This window comes from Mesoplodon mirus, assembly GCF_964341445.2.
Source record: "Mesoplodon mirus genome assembly, chromosome: 13".
Lineage (NCBI taxonomy): Eukaryota > Metazoa > Chordata > Mammalia > Artiodactyla > Ziphiidae > Mesoplodon > Mesoplodon mirus.
Window position 1 is genome coordinate 19642507 of NC_138989.1, and position 27038 is coordinate 19669544.

At 49.8% G+C, this 27038-nt stretch overlaps 1 protein-coding gene across 4 annotated transcripts in view; it reads left to right on the forward strand.

Moving 5' to 3' along the window:
• The window catches only part of KIAA1671, a 187283-nt gene extending 161176 nt beyond the window's left edge, over positions 1-26107 (forward strand). For all 4 annotated transcript variants that reach the window (XM_082640080.1, XM_082640081.1, XM_082640083.1 and 1 more), the window contains 7 exons: positions 8014-8132; positions 11110-11365; positions 14244-14418; positions 15180-15304; positions 17333-17475; positions 19666-19748; positions 20977-26107. In XM_082640080.1, the coding sequence (XP_082496206.1) occupies positions 8014-8132; positions 11110-11365; positions 14244-14418; positions 15180-15304; positions 17333-17475; positions 19666-19744 (897 nt within the window). In that variant the 3' untranslated portion in view covers positions 19745-19748; positions 20977-26107. The remainder of the gene's footprint in view (positions 1-8013; positions 8133-11109; positions 11366-14243; positions 14419-15179; positions 15305-17332; positions 17476-19665; positions 19749-20976) is intronic.
• The last annotated feature ends 931 nt before the right edge of the window (positions 26108-27038 follow it).

Below are 27038 nucleotides of genomic sequence, written 5' to 3' on the forward strand. Positions count from 1 at the left end.
GGGGGGGGTTGGGCGTCGCTGTGGCTGCAGCACAGGGGAGGGAGGGAGGGTGCGAAGAGGTGGCCAGGAGAGTGGGCGCTGGACATCCAGGCCCTGCGGGCCACAGTGGGACAGACAGTGCTCTTAAGAGCCTGGAGCGGGGGGTACAGGGTGTATGGGAGGCACACTGGGGGACTCGGCCCATCCTTGGCCTGCTGCCCACCTCCTCCCCTCTCTGGGCCTGAGGCCCTACCCTGGGTGCAGCTGGGGAATGCACTGTGGTAACCAGGCACAGGCCAGGGGATCAGGACACCTGGATTCGAGGCATGGCCAGGCATCCTTTCATCTCTCTGGCCCTCAATTTTCCCATCAGTGAGATGGTCATTGAAGGCCCTACAAAGCTCTCCATGTCAAGCCAGAGCTTGGAGAATACAGCAGTTTGGGGGAGTATTTTGGGGCTTGGGTGTCAAGCAAACCAAGTTCAAATTGCAGCCCCGCCACTTTTTAACTGTACCGCCTTGGGTGTGTCAGGTCCCCTCTCTGGGCCTCAGTCTCCTCCCCTGTAAAATGGGTCCATTACGGCTCCTACCACATAGCGTTGTTTGGGAGCATTAGATGGCAAAGTGAAAGGTCATGACAATCACCAGCGCTCACAGTAATGTTAGCCCTTGATATTATTGTTAGTATTATTGCTCAGCCGTTGTGCAAGTCTGAGCTGGGCACAAGGCAGGGAGGTGCCACCAGGCCCCGGGGGCACTGGGACAGAGCCAGCGTCACCCCAGCCTGCGTCCCATGACACCAGAGCACCCTGCACAGCTGAGAGTGTCCAGTTGCAGAGGGGAGAGGGGGACGCACATCTTGAATTGCCCCGTCAGCCGCAGGCCACCGAACACCGTTCTGACTCAGGCTTCTTTCCCAGGCGGATGTGTCAGACACCCCAAAATACACGCAGGCATCATATTTTCTCTTTTCCTCACTCCTTCCCTAATGACACGACCTTTTCTGGGTAAGGAGCTCACACCTACTCAGTGCAGAAAAGTTATTTTCAGAAACCTATTCCTCCAGCAAATATTTATTCAGCAAGTACTCCAGGCCTGGCATGGTTCTAAGCACTGGGGTGCAGCAGAGGATGAAGGAGTCCCCATTTTCATGCAGCTGACAGTCTAAAGGGTATAGATCAGGGATCAGCCAACTGCCTGTGGGCCAAATCCAGCTAGCCTCCTGTTTTGTAAATAAAGTTTTATTGGAAGACAGACATTGTGCTGCTGACATGGTAACGACAGGAAAGCTGAAGTTGGGACAGAGACCCCATGGCCCACAAAGCCCAAAATATTTATTATCTGGCCCTTTATAGAAAGAGTTTGCTGGGCTCTGATAGAGATTAAGAAATGAAGAGCCCCCTTCTGATTTGTTTTTAATTCGTGATGTCTACGATATGATAGTGTTGGAGGAATGATTTAATTAATTTTATTTAATTTTATTATCGATGATATTGGGATAAAAAATCACAAGTGTGGATACTAACTAAAATCATCATCAATAATAGAAAGACAGCCCATTTCCTCACCACGTACAGTGCCACTGGTATCAGTTTTCTGTGGAAACTTCTGGAGATTTCCTTTGCTTATTCTCACATGCACTTACATATTTGTTTTTACAAAGCTGGTATCAACACGTGCTGTTTTGTTACCTTTTTTAAAAAAATAATATTTGCTAGTATAAGGCAGACATCTTTCTGTGACAGTAAATATTCTTTCTGAGCATCATTTTCTTTGGCGGTGTTTATTCCATCACATGGATATATCATATTGTATTTCACCGATCCCCATCTTATTGGATATTTAGGACAATTCAGTGTTTTGCAATGTTATGTCCAATGTTTAGCAATCTTTGCTCTCCTGCGGGGAAGCGTCTGTGTTCATAGGTCTTGGTGAGCGTGTCTAATGATTTTCTTGAGATAAATTTCTGGAACTAAAATTGCTGAGCCAAGAGTATGCACGTTTTAAATTTCAGGACATGTGTTGCCACTTGTTTAAACACAACCCTCAAAGGCGTCTGTTAGGCTGGTCTCCCCAGCCTGGGTGTTAGAAAACTGTCCATTATAGGTCCTGGGCTGCGGCAGTCGTGTTTGCCTGCAAGACGAGGGCCTAGAATTTTCACCTACCACCAGCCTGGGGCTTGGTGAGCTAGCCTGAGCAAGTGGTTTTTAAACCTGTCAAGTTCGTGAGGCTTTTTTAGAGCATTTTAAAGTGCATTTCCTCATCTGAGCCTCTTGAAGCATCCTGGACAAGGTGGGAGGCTGCAAGGAGCCCAGAAAACTGGGTTCCAGGCCCCCCAGCCCTGACTTTCACTCCCTGTGAGCAATCCCTGCCTCTGAGTTTATCATCTATCTGAAAAAGTTTATCATCTGAAAAGATGAAAAAAAACCCCAGCTGAATGGACTCAAGGGTCCTTGGAGATCTAAATGTTAAGATTCGCGACTTACCTGGTGGTCCAGTGGTTAAGACTTCGCCTTCCAGTACGGAGGGTGTGGGTTCGATCCCTGGTCAGGGACCTAAGATCCCACATGCCTCATGGCCAAAAAACCAAAAAACATAACACAGAAGCAAAATTGTAACAAATTCAATAAAGACTTTAAAAAATGGTCCACATTAAAAAAAATCTTAAAAAAAAAATAAATGTTAAGATGTGATGACTTGGTGTGACAAATGACAGCTGAAATTTGGATTGTGGCTGGTTGATATCCATCGGGGGTGCATGTCAAAAAAAAGACCTGCCCATGACCCAAATGCGGGACTAATTTGGACACGTGTGCTCCTCAGACAACGCTTCTCTTTATCCATCATGTATTTTCAGACCACCTTGTAGATATCTACTCATCCGCAGACAGTGAGAGCTTTTATAGCAGCCCGTAAGGCAGAACTGATTTGGAAGAACACTCTGCCTTAAAGCTAACTTAAAAACCTGACTTTCAAAAAGTTTCAGAAGAGTTTTGGACCCTTTCTGTGGTTGATCTTGAGGCCTTGTAGCCCTGGGAGTGAAGATCAAGCCTCGTTGATCTGAACTGCTACCGGGGTCTGCTACAGTGACGAGACATGAATAATTTGCACTGCGCACAAGGTTACCAGGATACTAGTGGGAGAAATTACTGACAAACAGCTGATTTCTTAAGCCTCATTTGCAAGATCAATTCCCTTAGATGATCCTAACCCCTGGAGTACTGCAGATTTGGGGGTTCTGTGTTAAAGCATAGGGACTGAGATGGCATTCAACCAAATACTTAACATCTGCATTGTCCAGACATTGAGGCACAGAGAGGTTAAGTAACTTGCCCAAGGTCACACAGCCTGAATACAGGATCTGTGTGATGGAGCCTGGATTTAAATCCAGGCATCTGGCTCCAGAAATAGTACTCATCCAACGGCGACTGAAAAAAAAACAGGTCAATTGTAATGAACATAATTTGGGAAGTTCTACAGCAGTGCTCTTCAGTAGAAACTTTCTGCCATGATGGAAATGTCCTGTATCTTGTGCTGTTCAATATGGTAGCCACACGTGTCTATGGAGCCCTTGAAATATAGCTAGAGCCGCTGAGGAACTGGATTCTTCATATTTTTAACATTTTAATTAATTTAAATGAAATTTAAATAGCCACACGTGGCTAGCGGCTATCATATTGGACAGCACAGCTATAGAGACTTGAGGTCTAGGGAATGGTGGGATCTGGCTCCTGAGCCAGCCTTAGGTGAGGGGAGTTCAGGGAAGGCTTCCTGGAGGAAGAGCCAGCAAAGCTGAAACCTGAACGACAGCCAGGTGGTGGTGGCTGCTCCAGCAGGTCTGGACATGAGGGATAGCCAACTGAGGAATGTGAGAGGAGGAAAGTGGGCTGGAGCAGCCAGTGAGAGGGGCTGGGAGGGCCTGGGGATGGGGGAGGGGCAGGGGACGGTGGGGAAAGAGCCCCACTAGTGAAAGTCCTACAAGCCATCCTTATGGTGTTTGGACTTGACCCTGGGGAGCTACTGAAGGGTTTTGAGCAGAGACACTGCAGGCTTAGATTTCAGTTTTGGAAAGTGTAGTGGGAAGAGAATATATGGGGACGGGGGTGAGCAGAGGTGAGGGAGGCAGGGGGATCCTAGAGCTGGCCAAAGTCTTCCTGGTGGAGACTTTGAAGGGCTTGGGGATTGATCCGACACGGGGATGAGAGTGACAGAGGAGTCAGGGATGCTGCTCTCCGGAATCCTGAGTCTGGCTTTAGGCAGTGGAGGGAGAAGACCTCCATCCCTGCCTGCGGGGATTACAGATCCGTGAGCGTGAATCTTAAACCTCTGCGGGAGGGCCCACAAATGGGGATGCATGGAAGCCAATGTATTTTGCTGAGCACCATTTATTCCCGCCACACCCTGCCGCCCAGAGCCTTCCAAAGGAGGTCAGGAAGCATTCCCCTGCCTCCTGCCCTGATTTCACCCTTAGTATCCTTCGGAACTTGCCATGCTGATTTCCAGAGGCCCCACCTGCAGATCCCTTCCTCCATCACTCAGCGCCGAAAGATCCCCATCTCTTGGGGGTTTTGAGAACCCGAGAAGAATCACACTTTGCCAGGAGTCTGTCCCCCTGCCTGACTCTGGGGAGGGCCATGAGCCTGATTCTGATCGCATCAGCTCCTATGTCCCGAGCACCTATATGCCAGGCACTGAGCTTAACGCGTTCTAGGGCTTATCTCCCTGAAGCCTCAAAACAACCCTTGTTTTTCCACTGAGGAAACTGAGGCTTGGATGGGCGGAGTCCCTTGGCCAGACCACCCAGCTGGGGCGGAGCAGAGACAGCAACCTCTCCGCTCCCAACCCTGAGCTGTAAGCTGTCCCTGAGCGGTCGCCTTTCTGCCTTATGCTGAGCTTGGCACACATGGGGCACAGACCTAGCATGCACCTTGCAGCCGTCTGCAAGCTGCTGGGGACAAGGGTGTCGAGTCCACCAGAGGCAGCCCCCCAGGCCCCGACCTCTGGCCTCCGAATCCGACCCATGCGGTGGGTTAAGTTAGGGAATGGCCGATTCTGTGACAACTTTGAAAGCAGTAAGCAGCTGGGAGCATGCTCAGATGACCACTTCCATTCCTGGGCCCCAGGGGGAATTTTCTTAAGGGTACTGGGCGTCTGACCATGTCAGGTGACCTTTCAAGGCAAAAACATCCAAGTTTCCCCACCTGGGGACTGACTGAATCCCTCAGGCCTGCTAACAGCCACCCTCATGCTGCTCTGGACTTGCAGTTTGGGTGGACTGTTCCAAGGCTGCCTCGTATATGTTACCCCTCCACCCTGCGATTCTCTGCCTAGGGAGTTCTCCTGTGGGAGTCATCAGAGATGTGTCACTTCAGCCCCAAGGATGTTCGTTGTATGGTTGATTAGAACGGTGAACAGCAACCTAAATGCCATGACACTTGGAGATCGATTAAAGTAACAGTGCTGTGTCCGGGCAGCAGAATATTCTTCAGCCGTTAATGATGATGCTCTAAACGTGTTGACCCAGACGAAATTCTGGGCAGGATTATGGCAGAATATGGTCACTGGGTGAGGGGTGACTTTTAAATATTATTTTTTGTGCTTTCCTGTAATTTTGACATGTTTTGCAACAAGCATTTGTGATTTTGGTAACGAGGAAAAGGAAGCTACAGGCAGCGAAATGAGGGTGTGTGAGTGTGGTTGTTTACCAGGGTGACTGAGAGGCTTATCCTGATTCCCTGGGGTCCTTGCCCATACCTCGCCCATAGCATCCCCTCATGGGGTACGCAAGTGTCCCCAAAAGGTGAGAGAAGGAGAATGAGGAAGGAGATGGGCATTTATGGGGTGTTTCCTGAATGTCAGGTCCTTCCCTTGGAGCTATCATGTGTGTCTTCTCATTGGCATCTTGCCACGTCCCTGTGCCCCAGAGAGGGAGACAAAAGCCCTGAGGTCACACAGCAGAGCTTTTTCCCGAGGCGCCTGCTCACTCTGCAGGACCACACATGTTTGCTCTGCTAAGGATGGCTCCGTAGAAGTGTGAAGAGGTGTGCTCCCCCGTGGGAGGAAGATAAGCTACTGCAGGGCAGTCTGCCCACCGCCACTAAGCACCTACTGGGTGCCAGGCAGGCTCTGGGTGGGGAACAAAGGTGATGGAGTGTCCAATCTTAAAGGCTGCCTCGGCTGAGTTACAGAATCTGTGTAGTGACCCCCACCCCTGGTTCCCAAGTGCCTAGCACATGGTAGGTGCTCAGTAGATGTCTGTTGCATAAATAACTTATATGTCAAACTTTACCTGGCACAAAAATGAGTCCAGAGTAGGCAGGGAGAGTGCAGGGGAAGGCAAGGTCACTGTGGGCTGTTGCAATGGCTTGGGGTGGGAGGGATGGATAGGAAGTGGGAGAGGTACAAGCAAAGCCACAGAGGCTGGAAGGTAAGGCTTGTGTGGGATGCAGTGAGTAGGTCTCGGTGGATGGGATGGGGCGTCTGTTTGGGGCAGGGGTAGGAGATGGGACTGGACAGGAAACCTGGGGCTCAATTACAAGGGGTGTTGGATCTCAGCAGGAGGACAGTAGGGAGCTGTGGAAGGTGTTTGAGCAGGAGATGCATATGCTCCAGAGCACATTGCAGCAGAATATGCCTCCTGACCCCAAGGGGAACACAAGGAGTGAGATGCTCCTGCTGGTGTTTCTGGAACTGGGGGCCAAGTTGTTCTCACCCCCTCACCCCGTGACCCCCAACTCCCTCCATATTCCTCATCCACTGGCTCCAAGCCATCAAGAGATGGTGACTGGGAACATCCTTCAAAGCTCAGAAGCCAAGGCCATTTTTTTTTTAACATCTTTATTGGAGTATAACTGCTTTACAATGGTGTGTTAGTTTCTGCTGTATAACAAAGTGAATCAGTTATACATATACATATGTTCCCATATCTCTTCCCTCTTGCGTCTCCCTCCCTCCCACCCTCCCTATCCCACCCCTCTAGGTCCTCACAAAGCACGGAGCTAATCTCCCTGTGCAGCTTGTGGCTGCTTCCCACAAGCTATCTATTGTACATTTGGTAGTGTATATATGTCCATGCCACTCTCTCACTTCGTCCCAGCTTACCCTTCCCCCTCCCCGTGTTCTCAAGTCCATTCTCTACGTCTGCATCTTTATTCCTGTCCTGCCCCTAGGCTCTTCAGAACCATTTTTTTTTAAACATCTTTATTGGAGTATAATTGCTTTACAATGGTGTGTTCGTTTCTGCTTTATAACAAAGTGAATCAGTTATACATACACATCTGTTCCCATATCTCTTCCCTCTTGCGTCTCCCTCCCTCCCACCCTCCCTATTCCACGCCTCTAGGTGGTCACAAAGCACCGAGCTGATTTTGAATTGCTCTTGTGCCAATGGCCACCCAAGGGGCTGGAGTTTTGGGTTTGCCTTGAACATTCCAGCTGCTCCCCAATCAATAACAGAGAGGCCCAAGTGTCAGCCAGTTCAACAGTCAGTCACCAGGGGCGGGCTTTTAATTTGCCGAGTGAACAAGTTAGGGAGGCCAGCACTTTGATGGAGATCACTAAGCCTCAGTGTTCTCGTCTGTAAAATGGGGATTGTAACGAGCTCCACCTCATGGGGTTGCCATGCAGCTCAGCGAGGTGATACGCAGACAGCTTGACCAACACCGGGGACAAATTAAACGCTCCACGAAGGCTGTGCTGGTGATGCTGGTGGCGGGGGACGGATGGGGGAGCACCATAACCAGACTGATAAGTCCTGGGAGCAGGGAAGATGGAGAGCAGTTTGGCCAGGGGTAGGGTGGTACCCACACAGGATGAAGGAGTTTGCCTGGCTTTGGCACCCGCCTGCATCCTGCGATGTCTTGGGCAAACCCGGATGGTAGGTCACCCTCCTGCCCAGCACAGACGTTTGGACCCACTTCCGAGAGCGGTAGGGAGCTGAGGTGGGTTCGAGCAGGGGGCGATGCGGTGTGAGTTACCAGCTGGGACCAGGTTCTGAGCCCTTTTCCTGATAGAAACCTCTGGCTTGTCCTTGCAGGATCAGCTGAAGCAGTGTTTCTCCAGGCGGACCCCCGAGGCCAAGGACACTGACACCCTCGTGCAGGAAGCCGACAGCCAGTATGGGACGTGGCTGGACCAGCACCAGAGCGGGGAGAGGTAGGGCGTGTGGGGCGGGGCCTCTGGGCAGGAGTCAGGGTGGCCCATCTGTCTCCTGATTTCTCTGTTACTAAGTAGAACCTGTTTTGTCTGTAACTATAAGAGCAAACCATTTCTTTTTATAAAACAGAAATTTAGAATGTACAAAAAACTTATTTTAAAATGATATATGAAATATCCAGAATAGGCAAATCCATAGAGACAGAAAGTAGATTTGTGGTTGCCAGGGGCTGGGGGGAGGGGGGAGGGGGAGTGACTCCTTAACAGGGACCAGATTTCCTTCTGGGGAGATGAAGATGTTCTAGAACCAGAGAGCGGTGATACTTGCACAACATCGTGAATGCACTACTGGTAAATTTCACGTTACGTGTGTTTCACTACCATAAAAAAAATTACAAAGAAAATGAAGGTCGCCTCTAATCCCAGCACACAGATACAACCTTCATTAATGTTTTTGTTGTCTTTCTAGACTTTTTTCTCTATGTATATTGTGTGTTTACAAATATAGGAGCATATTACAGATACTGCTTTATAAGCTATGTCAGCATTTAGTATCACCGCTGTTAGAGGCTTGTAGGGCCCCTCAGGTGTCAGCCTGCCTGGGAAGGAATATTATTATGACTGTGGCAGAAACCTGAAGGTTACTGAGCATCGCCTGGATTCAGGAGGCAGGCAGGTCTGAATTCCAGCTTCACTCCAGCTGGCTGTGAGGTCCTGGGTAAATTAGTTATATTTGCCAGATTTCACGCTCCTTCTCCATAGAAAGGGAATGACGCTCATAAAAAGAGCCAAGATGTGTTGAGCAGACAGGCCGAGCACTGTTATAAGCACGTTTACGTTTAATCCTATTGCCCCATCTTGCAGAGGCAAAGACTGAGGCACATGGGGTTTTCAGGAGGGTAACCTGTGCAGCAGTTGGCATATTTCCCGGCACTTAGTAGGAGCTTGATACATTGCACCTGTTCATTGTTTTAAAAATGCAATTTTTCTTCTCTCCCTTGGGGGGGATCGAACACAGCAGCAGCTTCCTGGACACCGGGGGTGGGCTTGCTGTGTTCTCAGCTCACCCTTCCCACCCGCGGGCCACAGGATCGCACGGTGTTTTGAAGTCAGGGAGACCTGGGTCAACCCCAGCATGGCCACTTACCAGCTGTGTCACTGTGTGACTCAGTTTCCTCATCTGTGGGTTTCACGCCCAGGGATATGGTGTGTTCATGGCTGAGCTGGACTCAGACGCAGGTCTCCCATCTCCTTCCCCTGCCCCCATCCGTCAGGAGCGGCCACACCCCTCTGCTGGTTTATGTCCCCTAGCTGTCATTGGTACTAAAGCTGGGTGGAGGTTGATGGAATTGGAAGTGGGTAAGAAAAGGGAAGCACAGGTTCCTTCCAGTACCCATGAAGGCTTTTTGTTTTCTTTCCTACCCTGTGATGTGTGTTAATCAGTGAGCGAGTCTGGAAGCCTGGGTGTCCTGGTTTTGCGGTCGTTGTGTGACCCTGGGAGGCCCCTTCTCCCTCTGGGACCTGGCGTCTCCCCTGTGTCCTGGGGTCGCCCCCTGCTGTCTCGCGGAGGCACTGCAGCTCCTCCTCCGGGAAAGGGCCCAGGAGCTGCTGTGCCCCCAACCCTGAGCAGCGGCGCCACCTGCAGCCTCCTCAGTAGTAGTGCCCTCATTTTTTGTGGATTTGCCTCAGTCGCACCCCACACCCAAACATCCTGCCTATTCCAAGGAATAAATTCTTCCCCGAGCTGACAAAAAGCATGGCTGTGCTCCTGCAGTGAAACACCAGTACACCTGGGTTGCAGGTTCTGCCCAAGGGTGCAGCTCAGGGGTATTTCAGGGCAGACCCTCCTATCAGAGAGGTGGTGTCTGGTGTGCCCGTCCCCCCTTCCTTAGGGTTAGGCTCTCCTGTGCTCTTGGCTTTGGGGTCTTTTTAAGGGGGGAGCGGGGAGCCTATTTAATTTAATGGCTTGATTTATTGACATATTTTCTATCCTGTGTGGTTCCAATTATCCAAGTGGTACTTGGAATACATTATGGGCAGAAATTCCAGGAGGAGAGGGTCACGGACCTGGATTCTGGGGTCAGGTCTGTCCCTTTGGGCAGGCTACTTCACGTCTCTGTGCCTCGGTTTCCTCATCTTGAGCGAGGTTAGTATTTAATTTCCTGAGGTTAATCCTACCTCCTAGGATTGTGGACGTTGCAGGATTTTAGGGTAATCACTGTAGGACTGTGAAGAGGATGGAACGATACAGTTGTTAGCACAGGGCCTGGCACGTAGTAAGCGCTCCGTAAATCTTTAGTGAGTGAGTGAGTGAATGAATGGATGGATGAAACAATGCAGGAGATTCCCCCCCTCCTGCTCTCCCACGGGTGACTGCCAGTGATTATTTGGCCTACATCAGCGCCGTGTGACAGAAATACAACACAAGCGGCAAACTCGAGACACACATGCAGTTTTAGTGTTCCAGTAGCCACATCAGTAAAAAAGAAACAGGCAAAATTAATTTTAACAGTATGTTCTCTTGAGCCCAATAGATCCGAAATACTATCATTTTAACATGTAATCACTATAAAGTTATTAATGCGGTATTTTACGTTCGTTTTTTTTCACTCAAAGTGCTGGGAATCAGTGTGTACTGATTGTACTCAGGGCCCAGCTCAGCCCTCACTCACCGCATGACAAGGGCCCAGCGGCCCACATGTGACCAGTGCCTCCCGTGATGGACAGCGCAGGGTTAGAGGGTCTTGAACGGGACATTCTGCACCCATTCTGCACCTGTTCAGGTGTTCTAGCGGCACCATGGACAGCACCTGGCTGGGCCCAGAGCGGTTCTCCTAACTGGGACGTTCTGTCTCTTGTTTCCCGGCATATAAAGCACACCCCACACCCTACCTTCTGCCACTTGCCTTCCTTGGAGTTCAGGTCTCTGAAACTACCTGCCCGACCAGGCCTCCCTCCCTTCCTTCCATTCTCGTAGCTTGGCCCCCGAGTCCCCATCCCCGGACGGCAGTGCCACATCGGCTCAGAAGCAGCCCCCCAGCAGCCGCTTGTCCTCCCTGTCCTCCCAAACGGAGACCACCTCTGCTGGGGACCAGCACGACTGCTCCAAGGACCAGCAGAGCACCAGCGTGGACCGATCCAGCACGGACCTGGAATCCACTGACGGGATGGAGGGGCCGCCCCCAGCAGATGCCTGCCCCGCAAAGAGGGTGGACGACTTCTCCTTTATCCATGTAAGTCAGTCGTCGGGAGCACATGCTGGAAACAGTCATCTCTTCTTAAAGGGAAGTTCTAGCATCTCCCAATGAATTCCCCCTTTCCCTGGTAGAATCTGTGTGCCAGGGCCCCCTGTGGTGGGTGCAGAGGGCACAGTCTGAGATGGGACTGAAGTCTACATGAGGCTTGTACCTGCCACACACCAGCTGTGTGTCTTGGGGCAACTGTCTTCACCTCTCTGAACCTCGGCTTCCTTATCCACCTGTAACCAGTACAGTGGGTTCCACAGCTGTGAATGCAATCACACATGTACAAATGAAAACTGAGCTGAGCCCTCACCTGTTAGGCGAACAGGCCATCTGGCCTCTCACCCCTGGCGGGTGGGAGGTGTCTGCCTGAGGTCTGCAAATCTAGGCGTGCAGCCTGGACTTCGCTCAGACCGATTCTGCTGGGGGTTCTGACCAAGGTCTTGCCAAGTGGGACCATGTCCCTGGAGCCAGGGAATCCAAGCCTGTCTGTAAAGGGGAGCCTCCTCAGGCGTGGGCAGCCCTCAGAACTCAGCTCTTCTGGGGCCCATGGAGAGCCACCCCGCAGGATGCTAGCCACCCAAGTCCAACTGCCTCCGACCCAGCCCCTTCTAGACCTGCAGGGGTCAGGCAGGTTGGCCTTTTCAATCCTTGAGACCCAGGGGTCTTATTATTCTCCTTCCCTGACAATAGGGCTACCTGCCCACCCTCCTGAGGATGCAGCATCTAAATGATGCAAAATCCAAAACGGACCCTGTCTCCTCAGTGAAGCCTCACGTCCACACTCTTAGAGATGGCTACACAGATGCCCCCAGAGAAGGACCATCACTGCTTTAGGTGTGGGGCTTCCTTTAGGGCCTCAAATGGGATTCTCCTTCCTAAATATGGTCAAGGTCTCTCTCTGGCATCTCTAAATAAGGGCAGAAATGAGGAAAGGCACACACTCCAAGTCTCCATTGGGGCACCCCACTATATCAACATGGACAGGGTGCAGATTGTCAGGATTTAGTTAGGTGATTTATTCAGTTATTCATCCAACAAACATTTATTGAGCTCCAGCTATGTCCCAAGCATTGCTCCAGCTTACATGCCCATACGATGTCACTGTGCCATAGCATAATTCTCCTGATTTACCTTCTGGAACACTAAGCCCAAGAGGCAAAACCCCTGCCCCATTTTTATTTTATTTTATTTTATTTAACTTATCCTTTCACATAACCAGAGACAACACTATTTTTTTTTAACATTTAAAAAAAAATTTTTGGCCACACTGAGCAGCTTGCAGGATCTCAGTTTCCCGACAGGGATTGAACCTGGGCCATGACAGTGAAAGCGCCAAACCCTAACCACTAGACCACCAGGAACTCCCTCATTTTTGCTGATTAGGGAACAGAAGTGGCCACTGAGTGATTGAAATGCCAGTGTCCCTAAGCACAGGTCCAGCCAATTATTTATCACTGAGGTCTCCCACAGGCAGTGTTTGGAGGCTGAAAGGGGAGGCGAGGCACTAGGGAAGGAATCAGCTTCTGCACCAGCCTGAGGCTGCACGGGTGGCCCTGGGGAATGGAACCACACCCCCTTCAGCAGCCTCTGCGTTGCTGTGGCTTCCCTCCACTTTCCCTGAGTCTGAGAAACCCGCTCTATTTAGTAGCGACCGGAGATATATGCTCTCCTCTTGAGGATGATTTCCATCTCTCCCCAACTTCCACCAGCCCCACACAAGTCCCCCCACTGGACAGCATCGCAGCCAATTTGGGAAACAGGTGTGCAGATATCAGCCCCCCCTCCTCCTGCCCCCAATGGGGTGTCTGTCACTTACCAACTCTGGGAAATGAGTCACTGAAATTAGCTCATCATCGCTAACTTAAAAGGCCCTGGGTGACAGAATTTCTCCAAAGTGGACCTGAGAGGAAGAATCCAACATTTCAGGCCAGGACCTGAGCTGGCCAGGAAGGGAGAAGCCCATTGTAGGAATAGCTCTCAGCTGCGAGCCTGGGTCAGGTGCTGCTGGAACCAGGACTTTCCATGCCTGGGCTCCCTGAATTCTCTCAACCACCCTGGCAAGGGGATACTATTATCATTCCGTTTTTACAAATAGGGACACCCAAGCTCAGAGAGGGTAAGTCCCCTGCTCTGAGGTCACACAGCTGGCATTTGAACTGAGCGGGATTTGAAGCCCAAGCTCTGAGCTCTTCACCACCATGTCCTTGGAGATCACTGAGCCAGAGGCTGCCCCACCTTCTTGCTGGGCCTACCCAGGTGGTCTGCCCCCAGCCCTTTCAGCACAAAAGGTGGTGATGTTGGAAACCATCACTGACCCTCCACCCGCCTCTGCTCAGAGTGTGATGCTTGAAAACAAATGCCTGGTGCTTAGTAGGTTGCTCCACTGGCTCCCACCTGCACCCTGAATTATTGTGGGTAGAGGAAGGACCACACTGAGAACCTCTCAGCTCATGGACCCTGTGTGGAATAAGGTTGTTGTAAGGATTTAGTTAGATGATGTGTTCAGTTATTCATTCAACAAACAAACAAACATGTACTGAGCTCCTGTTAGGTACTGCTCTAGCTTACCTGCTCAGATGATGTCACCAGGAGGGGAAAGCCATTTCCATTATGTGCCCACTGTATTCCAGGCACTGTGTGGGGCACTCAAAGTTTATTTGATTCTTGGAATCAGCCTGCATGCTATATTTCACAGAGAAAGTAGGCTTAGAGTGTTAGATTCCCACTGAAATGCGGAAATGCTGGCCCATATACCACCTAAATAGCATTGTGTATCGACGCAGCTATGCACACCTCCCTTGGGTGATGCCCCCATTTAATGTTTCCCATACTTTGTTTCCCCTCTTCTTCCCTGCCACTCCCACAGCAAACCTCAGTCCTCGACTCAAGTGCCCTAAAGACCCGGGTGCAGCTCAGCAAGAGAAGCCGCCGCCGGGCTCCCATCTCCCACTCCCTCCGGCGCAGCCGAGTCAGCGAGTCGGAGAGCAGGTCTCCTTTGGAGGAGGAGGCCAACAGCACGTGGATGTTCAAGGACTCCACAGGTATGCCCCCTCTCCTCCACAGGTAGCACATTGGATAGCAGGAAGGATTTAGGTTAAACCCTGGAAGAGCTTTCTGACTTTGAAGGCTGTGGGATATTAGAACACAATAACATAGGAAACTGTGGTTTCTTATTATACCAAGCTTATTAGAAACTAGGTAAAACATTTTTTTGAGGATGATATATTAATTAGGGCTCCACAGGTTGCAAGGAACTGAGACAACTTAATAGGATTTCACTATTTATGCTGTTATCCTTATTAAATTCACCCTTATCCTCTCTTCAGGTTTGTTTGCTGGTCTTTTTCTAGATTCTCAAGTTGAAAGATCAGTTCATTTATTGTCAGTCTTTTTGGGTTTCTAATAAATTATTTAAGGCTATGCATTCTCCTCTAAGGACTCCTTTGGCCACGTTCCATGTCAAACCTTGAGCTGAATCCTAAAGAACAGATAGGTATTAGCCAGGGAAGGGTATTCCAGATGGAAATATCAACAGGATCAAAGGGGCAGAGGTGTGGAAAGAACATTCCGTGAGTGTGGCGGGGGCAGGGGCGGGTCATCTCTCTAAGCGGTTCAGTGTTTCCCAAGCCAGAAATAGCAGGAATCAAGCTAGAAAGGCAGGGCCAGTTCGTGGAGAGTTGTGATTCCTTGCTAAGGAGTTAGACTTGATCTGTAGATGGAGAGCCATGGAAGAGTTTTAAGGAGAAGCAAAATCTCAGAATGGAGGCTGCGAGTGACTTCAGTACCCTTTTCTTTGCAACAGAGGAGAAGTCCCCCAGGAAGGAAGAGTCAGATGAGGAGGAGAAGACACCCAGAGCTGAGAGGACGCCCATCAGCCGACCCCAGAGGATGCCCGTGTTTCCAGGCATGGACCCAGCAGCGCTGAAGGTACCAGACTGCATGCCCAGAGCTGTGCTTACCTGTGGTAGCAAAACAGACAGGCCCGTGTTTCTCACCCTCCTCCCTCCTTCCTTCCCTCTCTCCTTCCTTGCATCCCTCCCTTCCTGTCTTCCTCCCTCTCTAATTTTTGAAATAGTTGAAGATTCATGAGAAATTGCAAAACTAGTATGAGAGACTTCCTGTGTACCTCTCCTCAGCCAGCTTCCCCCAGTGCTAAAGCATCCCACGGCCATGGTACATTATCAAGACCGGACATAGGCCTTGGCCCCGTGCTATGAACAATACTACTGATTTATTTGGATTTCTCCAGTAATCCTGTGTTTCTGAATCTCCACTTTCTTTCTCTAGCTCCCACACCTGCTCTTCAGTTTATTCTTCCAGCTAAGCCTCCACGTGCTCATCTGTAAAGGGGGTTAAAAGTCCACCTTAGGCATCAGGCCCAGTGCTGGATGTCTGGGAAACAGGAGTGAACTAGCCCAGGCTTCTGTTCTTGAGGAATCTGGTGTGCTAGGGGTGGGAGGCCCATAAAATGATTATTTTGATTCCAAACAATGTGAGAAGTCAGCATTGGAACCACATTAATCTGTCTTAAGTAGCACCGCAATCCCAGTTGGACTGTAGAATCCTGAGGGCAGGGCTGGGCTGTCTCCCCACCCTCAGCTCCACCGAGCATCTCACAGGTCCTGGGAGGCAGTGGTACTTAATGCAGGCGAGAGAGGGGCCTCTTTTATCCCCAGGCACCATGTGCTTGCAAACTCGCTTTATGTCCCCAGCAACCCTAGAAAAGGTAGCTCTTCACTCCCATTTTACTGGAGAAGAAATCAAGACAAAGAAGCCTAGGTTGTTTGTGGAATTTCTCAGCCCCACACTCCGTGTGGCCAGGGAGCCTCCTGTTAGGGGCTGTGAAGTTGCCACTCCTTCAGTAGATGGCAGCTTTGCCTTTCATGTCATTTCTGGCAAGAATAAAAAGCTGATAAACAGCGGATGCATGCTTGCCCCTGTAATTCATTTTACAGGCCTTCAAAACATGAATGTCTTGCAGCAACTGTCCTGGGCCAGAGGTTTTCTGACTTCTTTTTTGAAGCATCGGAACAAAGCCTGCCCTACAGGGCAGCCTAACACAGGGGGCAGAGAAAGGCCCTGCTTGCAGGAGGAAGCAGAGGCCCTAGGGAGGCTGCCAGGCTTTTTCTCGAAAGAGCCCTGGAGTTGGAATGGGGCAGACCTAGGACGAATCCTAGTTGTTGAAAACCGTGTGACTTTGGGCCAACTGCTCAACCTTTGACCTTTAGGCTACTCCTCTATAAAATAGAGAAAGCCAGTCTCCACCCTGGAAACGTGTGTCGTATAACTTACACCTGGTGGAGTCCAGACGCTGGATGCCCAGCGCACAGAAGCTGCCAGGCCGACGATGGTGAGGACCACTATTGCTGGGGGCTCTGCCAGCATTGACTTGGAGACAGATGCCACCTGCCACCATCATACCCCCCCAGCCCCCAAAGGAATTCTGGGCACACCATTCCAAGTCATCCCATTCCCTGCGTGCCCTCCAAAAATGGTGGGAATCCACCCTGCCTTTTCCTTGTGCAAATCTGATAGTCAGAAACCTCACTTATTCATATTCACAGGACCAAAGAGCTTAAAAGAGCTGGACCTCAGCTGTAAGATGCATCTCTTGTCTCCATGTCGGGGTTCTCAGGAAACCAAAGGAGATGGAGCATGCTGTGATGAGGACACCACACGTGGTGGCTTTTCAGCCAAAGATAATGTGATTGTGTGGATTTTTCATGGTTGTTTGATCCCAGTGGTCAAGGGTGGCCTCTTGGACTACAAGCCTGACCTCTGATTTTTCTTGGCCTCCACGGTCAGGCAGTGTCTCCCCCACCCCCGAGTCTGCTGCCTGGGTCCGTTCAGATGCTGGGAGCCCTGCTGTCGTCATGCAGTGACAGTGCCGTAGGATGGGACCCTTCCCCAGACCAAGGGCGGGTTACAGACTCCACCCCTGTCTTCTCTTCCCAGGCTCAGCTTCACAAGAGGCCAGAGATGGACAGTCCCAGTGATACCCCCAGCTGGGCCCCCCAGCCCAAGAGCCCCAAGTCCCCCTTCCAGCCTGGGGTGCTAGGCAGTCGTGTGCTGCCCTCCAGCGTGGAGAAGGACGAGAGGTGAGAGTGTTGCTAACACATAAAAGTTAGGGATTATTCATGATACTGTTATCGTAATATAAGAGCTATGATAGAGCAGAGGTTGACCCACTGTAGCCCACAGGTCAAATTCAGCCCACTGTCTGTGTTTGTAAGTAAAGTTTTATTGGCACACAGCCATCATTTAAGGATTGTCTGATGCAACTGCAGACCTGACACATTGACACAGACACCCTATAATGTGCAAAGTCAGAAATACTTACTCTCTGACCCCGGTGATAGAGGAAGGCAGGAGAAGAGTTCAGAACCCAGACTTGAGGAGGAAGGGTGTGGAAAAGGCTTCCAAGAGGAAGGGATGCCCGAGCTGGGTCATGACAGACAAAAGAGGTGGCCGAAGTCACAGCACATGCAGAGGTCCAGAGGCCTGGTAGAACTGGGTGCTGTAGTCTGTGCATGTTATTGGAGCACAGAGTGGGCTGTGGGAAGCAGGAAAGCAAGAGGATGAGAGAGAGAGACAGGCTGAGGCAGAGATGGTACCTCTCTTGCTCTGCGGATGCCAGAATTGCTCTAGAGTCAGCTGAGGGCACCATTGTTTCTCCAGGGCTGGAGGGACCCCCAGACCAGGAGGCCTGGTTTTGAGCCTCCACCATCAGGCAAGCCTTGCTTGGGGTACTCAGACCCCTGTCTGTCCAGGGGACCTCTCCTTCCTTGCAGACCCCCACCCCACCCCCAGCCAGGTCAGCAATGTCCCTGAGCCCTCCAGGACTGCAGAGTCAGGAGCTTTCTCTGAGATAAACAGAAGTAAGGTCTTGTGTGTACATGTGTTTGATTATAAAAGTAGTACCTGCTCACCTTAGAAATTGTAGAAAATATAAAATGAATATAAAACAGGAAAGAAAATCACCCATGATGTGACACCCCGCCCCCCTCCCCCGCCACCCCGCCAGAAGACTACCATAGTGACGTTTGGGCCTTTCTCCTTCCATTCTTTTTAAATGTAGTCGAGATTACAACATAAAATATATATAGCTTCTTTGCCAGTTACGTATTTCATGTGACGATTCTCCCATAGCCATTAAAGTTTTCATAAGTATGATTTCTTTTTCTTTAAAAAATTTTCAGATGTTTTTGTTTGACTTCATTGTTTTTGTTAAAATGATGTGTTCTCATTACAAGCCATTGTGAGAAACAGAGAAAAATACATAAAGCAGAAAGTAAAAAATAAGACACTCGAAAATGTTATCACTCTGTTGGTGATGACTCAAGTGGATTCACTTTGAGAAAATTCATTGAGCTGTGCGCTTGTGATCCGAGTGATTTCTGGATGTGTGTTCTTCAATTTTTAAAAAAAGTTAAAACAAATCGTACCTCCCCCAAATAATTATTGTTATTCGGTAAACATAAGATCGATCGATCGATCGATCTATCTATCTATCTATCTGTGTCTTACAGGCATTGTTTTAGTCAGGGTTCTCCAAAGAAACATAACAATAGTATGTATACACAGGGAGAGAGAGAGAGAGAGAGAAGGATTTATTTTAAGGAATTGGTTTTCACGATTGTGGACGCTGACAAGTCCAAATTCTGCAGGGTAGACAGGCAGGTTGCAAACCTGGCGAGGAGCTGGTGTTGCAGTTCAAGTCCCAAAGGCAGTATCTTGGCAGAATTCCCTCTTCTTCTGGGGAGGTTGGTCTTTTTCAGTTAAGGCCTTCGACTGATTGGATGAGGCCCACCCATGTTATGGAGGGTAATCTGCTTTATTCAGAGACAACTGGTTTAAATATTAATCTCATCTAAAAAATAAAATTAAATACCTTCACAGAAATAGCTAGTATAATGTTTGACCAAACAGCTGGGCACTGTGGCCTAGCCAAGTTGACACACAGAATTAACCCTTACGGGCATGTACCTGGGTAGAGAGATGGAAGGATGGATGGATATTTGGGTGGCAAATGGATGGATGGAAATAATTTTATGTAAGCATGACTTTCTGCTGCAGATTATTTCACAGAATGGATGTACCATGATTTATCTAACATTCTTCATTTTGGAGCACTTTGGTTAATTCCTGTTTCAATCATGTCGACATGGGCATCTTTGCTACCTGCGAGTGTGGCTCAGCCCCCACCCACATGGCGGCAGGAGAATTGGGTCCCTCAGGGGGTCCTCGGTCAGGCTCACACTTGACTCCTACTGCCTTTGCGGTTTCAGATCGGAAGAGCCCTCTCCCCAGTGGCTAAAGGAGCTGAAATCCAAGAAGAGGCAAAGCTTGTATGAAAATCAAGCTTGAGCAGGTATGAGGGGCTCTGGAGGGGAGACCCGGACAGAGCCTGCAATCTGAGGAGCAGGGAACTTGGGCCAGGAGGCAAAGGCTCAGAGACTTGGGATGCTGTACCCTGGAAAAGAGAAGGGAAAACGTGGTTGAGGGTGTTTTGGGTTCCCGTAAAGAGGGTGGCAATGATCTGCTTCTTCTTAGGGAAAAAAAAAACCACAGTTGGACGGCCTGGGGTGGGTGGAAAGGGCATGGACTCTGGTCTCATGCCCTTGGCCAGCCCTTCTCACTGCATCTCAGGCCTCCTTTATAAATTGAACGGGCAGGACAGCTTAATCTGAAATGTCCCCAATTTCTACATTCCTATACAACCTGTATAATTAAAAATTAATTTGAAAAAAAAAAGAAATTAAAAAATCGAACGATTAGATATGCCCTGGTGTGGGCCCCAAATGATTTAACTTCTTGAACTTTAGCTTGCCCATCTGTAAAATGGGGTAGCAGCGCCCGTGTTGCCGAGCGGTCCAGAGGGCTCCCTGAGAATGGACCGGAAGTCCCTGGGGGAGGAACACATGGCTCTTGCTCCATCAGAGTCAGCTGTGCTCTGAGCAGCACAGGAGACCCACCACCCCTTCTCCACAAACCTGAAATCCAGAAAGCTCGCAAAATGAAGCATCTCCATCCCTTATTTAGTGACAAAACCTGACCTGCATGGATAAAATACTAGACTCTGTTTTCCCCATTTTATATGAATATCCATACATAATACTGCAAGCATATTATGTGCTTAATTATGGGGGTGTTGCATAATGTACGTATGTATTATATGTTACATAATATTTACATATAAGCATATATATGTCTGTATATATGTATCTAATAAACTCAAAATTTCTAAATTCCCCGATAAATCTATGCTCTAGGATTTCAGATAAGGGATCAGAGCCTGTGTTTATTCAGTGCTCAGTGCTGTACCCACGATATCTCAGTTAAGCTTCCGGCCATCCATTTGAGGACACCAATGCTGGCACCCTGACATGACCCTAAATTTCACGTTATTCCATCATATCCAGCCGCCCGCCACCTTCCCCATCCCACCCCTTAAAAAAAAAAACGTCGTCTTTCCTGGCCTGTAGCTTGTGGGCTGGCCGTCTTGGGGAGCACCAGAAAAGTGTTTAGGGCTCGACGATGGGGAGAAATGGCATCTCTTGTTCCCCCTGCTGACACCAGGACTGTCCCTTCCTCTCCAGGGGGCACTGCCACATCTAATGAACAAGCCTTAACTGTCAGTACCCGAAGACGAGGTCCCGCTGCTGCCGTTGCTTTCTGCACACACCTGGGCCCTTCCGGTCGGTCGGTCTGTCGGTCAGGTGGAGAAGGCTGCCCAATGCCCCCCCTCACCACAGGCTCTCCCGGACGGATGGGGCAGGAAGTCTCACCCTCCACGAGCACGTGCTCCGTCTCCCCAGACAGCACTTCAGGCTGGGAAAGAAGCCAGGCGGCCCAGAAATGTCCATGCTGGTTGTTTGGTTTTGTTTTGTTTAATGTAAAAATGTGCACTTCTACCCATTTTAAACCCCTGCAGCAGCTCCAGGAACATGGATGTAAGGCTGGACCATCTCCCCTGGGTTCTAAGTCGTGAAAGCGCCTCTTTCCCCCGACCCCCACCCAAGGCTGGTCTTTTTTCTAAAGGACATTTCCAAGGAAGATGAAACCAAACGTTTTCTGCTGTAACTGTGGTCCCAGCAGTACCACCGGGTTGGGGGCTTTGATCGCTCCTTTGGCTAATTCCTTCTCCCTCTCGGAGAATCAGCAGTTCTGATCTTTAAACAACCCACCCTCATTCTTTCAAGTGTATTTATCCTCCCAGTGGGGCTGTGTGCAGAGCTTGCTTGTTCCATTGTACATCACGTTTTGTTTGCTTTAGAAGGCGATAAAGCAATAATCCAGCCAACTTTCTTTGAAATTTGATATGTATATATGTTTTTATGTTAAAGAACAGGAGGAGAGGCGTGTGAATAGTTTGCTTGAAGTATCCAATCATCTCAGGTTATCTTATCCCTACCCCAAGCTTTTTAAAAATTCTAATTGTCACCCTGGTGTACATTTTCCTGCTTCCTATTCATTCGAGCTCTGATTTCTGTAGGGTGACCTTTGTCCCTTGGCCTCAAGGTTCAAAAAACTGCAGCCCAAATGGCAGTGCCTTTCCCTCCCAAACATCAGACCCACCCGAGAGGCTTTTTCTCCAAAGTCCCTTTCTGAACACCTGAGCTGCTGGCATAAAAGATCCATTCCCAGTTGGTCTCAGGACAAACGATGAATGAGGGGTCCTTTTTGTTTCTTCTCACCTCTTCTTTCTACCCAACCTCCCCCCAATTCTACCTGACCAGGTGCTTTTTCTAGGTCCAAATGCAGGAAGGGAGGGTCTTGCTGAAAGCCCTTCTCTAGAGGGGAGTCCCCCCGACCCCCAGCCCAGGAACTCTGGACAGACTTGCTAGATGCTAGGTAACCAAGTATAGACCTGCCTTGCCTCTTTTTTTCTTGGCAACTCTAAGCTCATTCCCAGGAATCTCCAAGACCTCTGGGGTCTCCAGTCATGGCTACTCTGTTTTTGTTTTTGGAAATCCTCCACACCAGCCTCCTCCACCTCTTGAGCCCAAGGCCCCAGCAGTCATCCCAGGGATAGCCGGCCCACCGCCATGTCTGGAGTTGCCATAAACTTTGTGCCAACCTTGCCCGGGAGACGCCCATGTGTGAGAGAGATGCTTGGGCAGTTCACAGGGCAGCCTGTGATTGCTGAGGAGCACTGGGGCTGAGCTGCTTAATGGATCTTTGCTCAGCAATGGACTTCCCAAGAGGTGAAAGTCTCTCCTAATAAATCCGTTCTTTGCAAATGGTGTCAAAACCTGCTTCCCTTCTCCCTGGCCACCCCTCCTTCAGTCTCTGTCTCCTCAGCTCTTCTTCCTCCCTTATCTCCCTTTACCACCTCTTCCCTCTCTTGGGGATGGCAGGATGGAGACCAATCCTGTCTCTGCAGGTTAAGACAAACACCCGGGCCCGAGAGGGGTTGTGGTTCAGCACCATGGACAGTGACCGAGGTGGGGGTGAGAGGCCCTCCCTCCCTGAGTCCTGTTGGCTGAGCTTTGGCTACTGGATGGGCAATTGTTGGAGCCCGTCACCCGGGCAACCTTGTGCATCTGGAAACCTCATGCATGTGTGTCTGGAGATTTGGTCCTGCTTGATCATAGTTTGTATTCTCTTCATTCCCTGAGTTTGTGGTCAGTCGTTCTCTCTGGCCATTTGGGGATTTAATCCTTTCAGGAACTGCTTCAGTTGATTTTTCTTTCTTACTCTTCAAAGATCCAGTTCATGTTTTATTTCAATTTTGCTGTGGTGTCCAGGTCAATAGGTCCTCTTTAAAAGACACTCCTGGTGTGCTTTGACCCTGATGTCTTTTCTCAGCTGCTGTCTTTCTTTGCCTTTCTCAAGGTGGGAAGGCCCCTTGGTACCATCTTAGGCAGTAGGAAGTGACTTGCTCTGTTCGGTCAGTATAGTGATACTCACCATGCAAAACTCTCAGTTTTGAATTAGTCATGTTGCATCCCATGTATGCCCAACAGGAAAGAAAAACACTTGAAAACAAGATTGACCTGAAGGTCTTCTACCTAAGCTCCCACACCTGGATTGGAAATAAAAATCCATTTAATTCCTTGGTGATGAGGACATACAAAGTCTACCCCTTGAAACTGACCACAGCAGCCTCATCCCTTCACCGCTGAGCAGACAATCACGGTGGGTCAGGAGTGGCCTACGCAGTGCAGGCTCCCGTAAGCCCTGGCTCCTGCTGTGATCAGTACAATGAAGTTCTCAGCAACTGATGCTTAGAGCCTTTGCAGATAGCCAGGCGAGTAGGTTATTTATTTCTCCTCTTTCTAAACCAGGTGAGCTCTTGGGGGCTAAGCAAGGGGTTGTATGCTAGTTTCTTGAGTTTGCCTGGAGCCACCTTTGGAAATCTGTCTCCTTTTAAGCTAACTTAATATGCCTTAATCATTTGTATGCAGTCAGGTCACCCGCCCTCATCCAGCCCTCCTCCCCTGGGCCTTTGGCTTTCTTTAAATGAGAGTTTTATACAGAATGCCTCAAAAATAAGATGGATAGATAGGTGATTTTTTAAAGTATACCCTCTCTCTCTCTCTCACACGCTCTCTCTCCCCCTCCATCCCCCCACACCCCCTTTGCACGTCAGCATTTTGAGAGCCGGTCTTCTGATAAGTCCGTATCGTTTTCCCTCCAGTAGATCCCCTTCTTCATGGTCCCTTGCCTAATGTAACAGAAGCCTTTGGCCTGTAAAATTCCATGGTGAGGCCTCAAAAATCAGCGTTGTGGAGAATCTCTCAGTACCACCAGAGAAACTCCAGTGGAAGAGAAGCCTCACTAAACTCCAGTGGAGTTTAGAATGTTGGGGGCTTTGAGTGATGCTGCCCTGACGGCCTCATGTTGTCTGGGATTCGGGGAAAGGACAATCAGATGGGGAGGTTTTGCAGGGGACAAGCAAAGTCGTGTGCTTTCAGACAAATGTGTTTTCCCTTGTGCTTCCCAGGAAGAAGTGAGGCCAACTCTAGGTATCGGAATAGAGGTGAGCCTGAGGTCTTCAACCTTAGAGGCTGTGCAGGGGATTTGGAAAAACCTTAGGCATGATTTCCCTGAAGGAGACCTCAACTGCTCCCACCTGGTGCTGACAGCTGCCTTGTCCATTTATATTTTTCATCACGATACCCCCAGACTGCCCCAGGAGCTAGGCGTCATTACAAAGCTAAAAACCCACAGATGTGTCACTGGATCACCTCCAAAACAAAATGCTTGCTTAAAGGTGACGTGGGCCTGCGTGGAAGACAGCGTCCCACCCAAGGAGAGGACTCTCAAGCCAGCCGCTCCCTCTCTCCTCCTCCGTCCCTGTGGTCCCTCCCACACAGCCCTGTCCCTTAATACAGGAAGCTAGATGATGGTTGTCTTTGTGTAGACTAGCATTTCAGGGTGAGGTCTGCAGGGAGGTGGGAGAAAAACTCTATCCAACGGGAATTGCGCCCTCTCCAATTTATGCTGTGGCAAGTCACTACAGTAATGGAGAATCCTTCTATAGCCTCCGACTGTGCCTTTCCTCCTCCAACATGTGATAAAACAGGAAAGCAAAAAAAAAGCCCCATGGCTTCGTGATTCCATGGGGTAGGAGGGAGCCACTTAAGGGAGAGCGGACCTGCCCCACATCTGGAAGGGGGTCCACCTTGGGCCCCACCCCCTTAGGGAGGGATGGATCTGAGCCCTGTGCTGAGAAGCTGCCAGGAGTTACCCTGTTGGAATTCTGGGCAAGTCGAGGGTCTGGAAACGTAGAACCGTGTAGAAAACCAGTAGGCATGAATGTGCTGAGTCTTGGTCTGTATCTCCTTTGGCCCCCATCACCCCTCTAGAGATTTCTTTCTTTTGTCTAGGTTGATTCCTGCAGGGAGGGGGCCAGAAAGCCAGGTTCCTGGAAAGTCAGCCTGAGATTTCCAGCAAGGTAACCTCTCAGCCGCTCACGGCTGACCTCCCAGAATCTCCTTAAACAGTCACCCTCACACCTGGCACCACACCATCTCCTCCCATGAATCAGCCTGGCACCGTTTTAACAATCTCCGGTGGCGTCACGCCTGCTAAAAAAAAAAAAACGTGATGCCGTTGTCTAAAGAATGATCTCATTCCACATAGCCTTATAGATCCTGTAAATACGGGGCTCATAAAAGTCATCTGTTGTGTTACTGAAGATATTTTGTACTGTGTCGTTTCCTAAATCATACCAACGTCCTACAAGTCCTGCACTTCCCAGATGATTATGATCCTCAAAATGCTTTGTAAGATGGAGGGGGGGAGTGGAAATATATATACGTACACTATGTATTTTCCTAACCTTTCTTCTGGGTCCCTTCCTCCAATACTTGAGTCACGATCGAAAAGGAACTCGAGTCCTGTGTGCAAGAAAGTTGAAGCGTCCTGCCAGGTGGTGTCCTTGCAGTTGCCTTATGAATTCACAGGCTCCAGGAGTTCTGAACAGAAGGTGGTCGACCGGCACTTTATCCAGTCCCAGAAATGATCTCTAATCGTGTGACTGAGAATTCATCTAGAAAAACCTATATTTTTAACACCAAAACAAACGGGGCTTCCCGGACCTCACAGAGTATTGGATGTCTACCAGTGCTTTTCTATTTTGTAACTGTAAAGAGGTTTCATACGCACAGCAGAGCAGTTGGGAATCTGGTCGACTGCCCTAAAACAAAATGACCTTTGCATGTACAAAGACGTTGCATTCAGACTCTGAAAACAGCAAATAAAGCTTTGACGCGAACGGCACTGGAGACGTCAGCGTGTCGGTGTGTGAATGAATGGACTCCCCCATGCATGCATGGCTGTCCCCAGCTGAGTCAGCCTCTCCGCTGTGCCGAGCTGGGGGCCAGACAGCGGGAGGGCGCAGCAGGGGTCCTGGGAAAGGGGGCCAATGGAGACAAAGCAGGATCTCCATTCGACGTGGGGCTGGGTCCTCATTCGGCCTCCTGGCTGTGGGGTATCTCTGAACCCCCAGGTTCTCCAGAATGGGGGTGGTGACAGCAATAATAGTGGGCAAAAGTTAAAGGCAGTGGCTCTCAGCTGGGTGGATTGTGTCCCCCGCATGACATCTGGCAATGACAGGAGATGTTGTTTTAGTTATCACAGGGAGGGAAGGGAGGTGCTACTGGCATCTAGTGGGTGGAGGCCAGGGATGCTGCTCAGCATTGTACACTGTGCAGGACAGCCCTCACACCCCATCGCACAGAACGATCTGGCCCCAAATGGCAATAGGGCCAAGATTGAGAACTCTAGGTTAAAGAAATGTGGCCCAGGAAACCTGGGCATATAGTAGGCCTTCAGGATCCAAAAGGAACTGAAGGAGGCTGGGGGGGTCAGGCCTGATAGGCTGTCGCACCTCTGTCTTCCCCCTTATATCCCCAGCAGGTGGCGGCTGCATCCAGGTTAAGGGGTTGAGATCAACTCTGCTTTCCATGAGCACCAGAAGGAAGCAGTCTCTTGGTTTGAACTGTCAACAGTAGGCAGGATCCTCAGTGATTAAAAGCTAGAAGGTAACGTTGTGCTGAGTGTTTTGCTTTCGTGATCTCTCAATGGCTCGAGGAGAGAGAAGCTTCTCCATCTACAGATGAAGCTGTGATTCTGACCTTCATTCACTCACCCAAGGTCACACAAATCCACCTGTTTCCAGAGCCCAGCTGTCACCCACATCTCCAGGGAT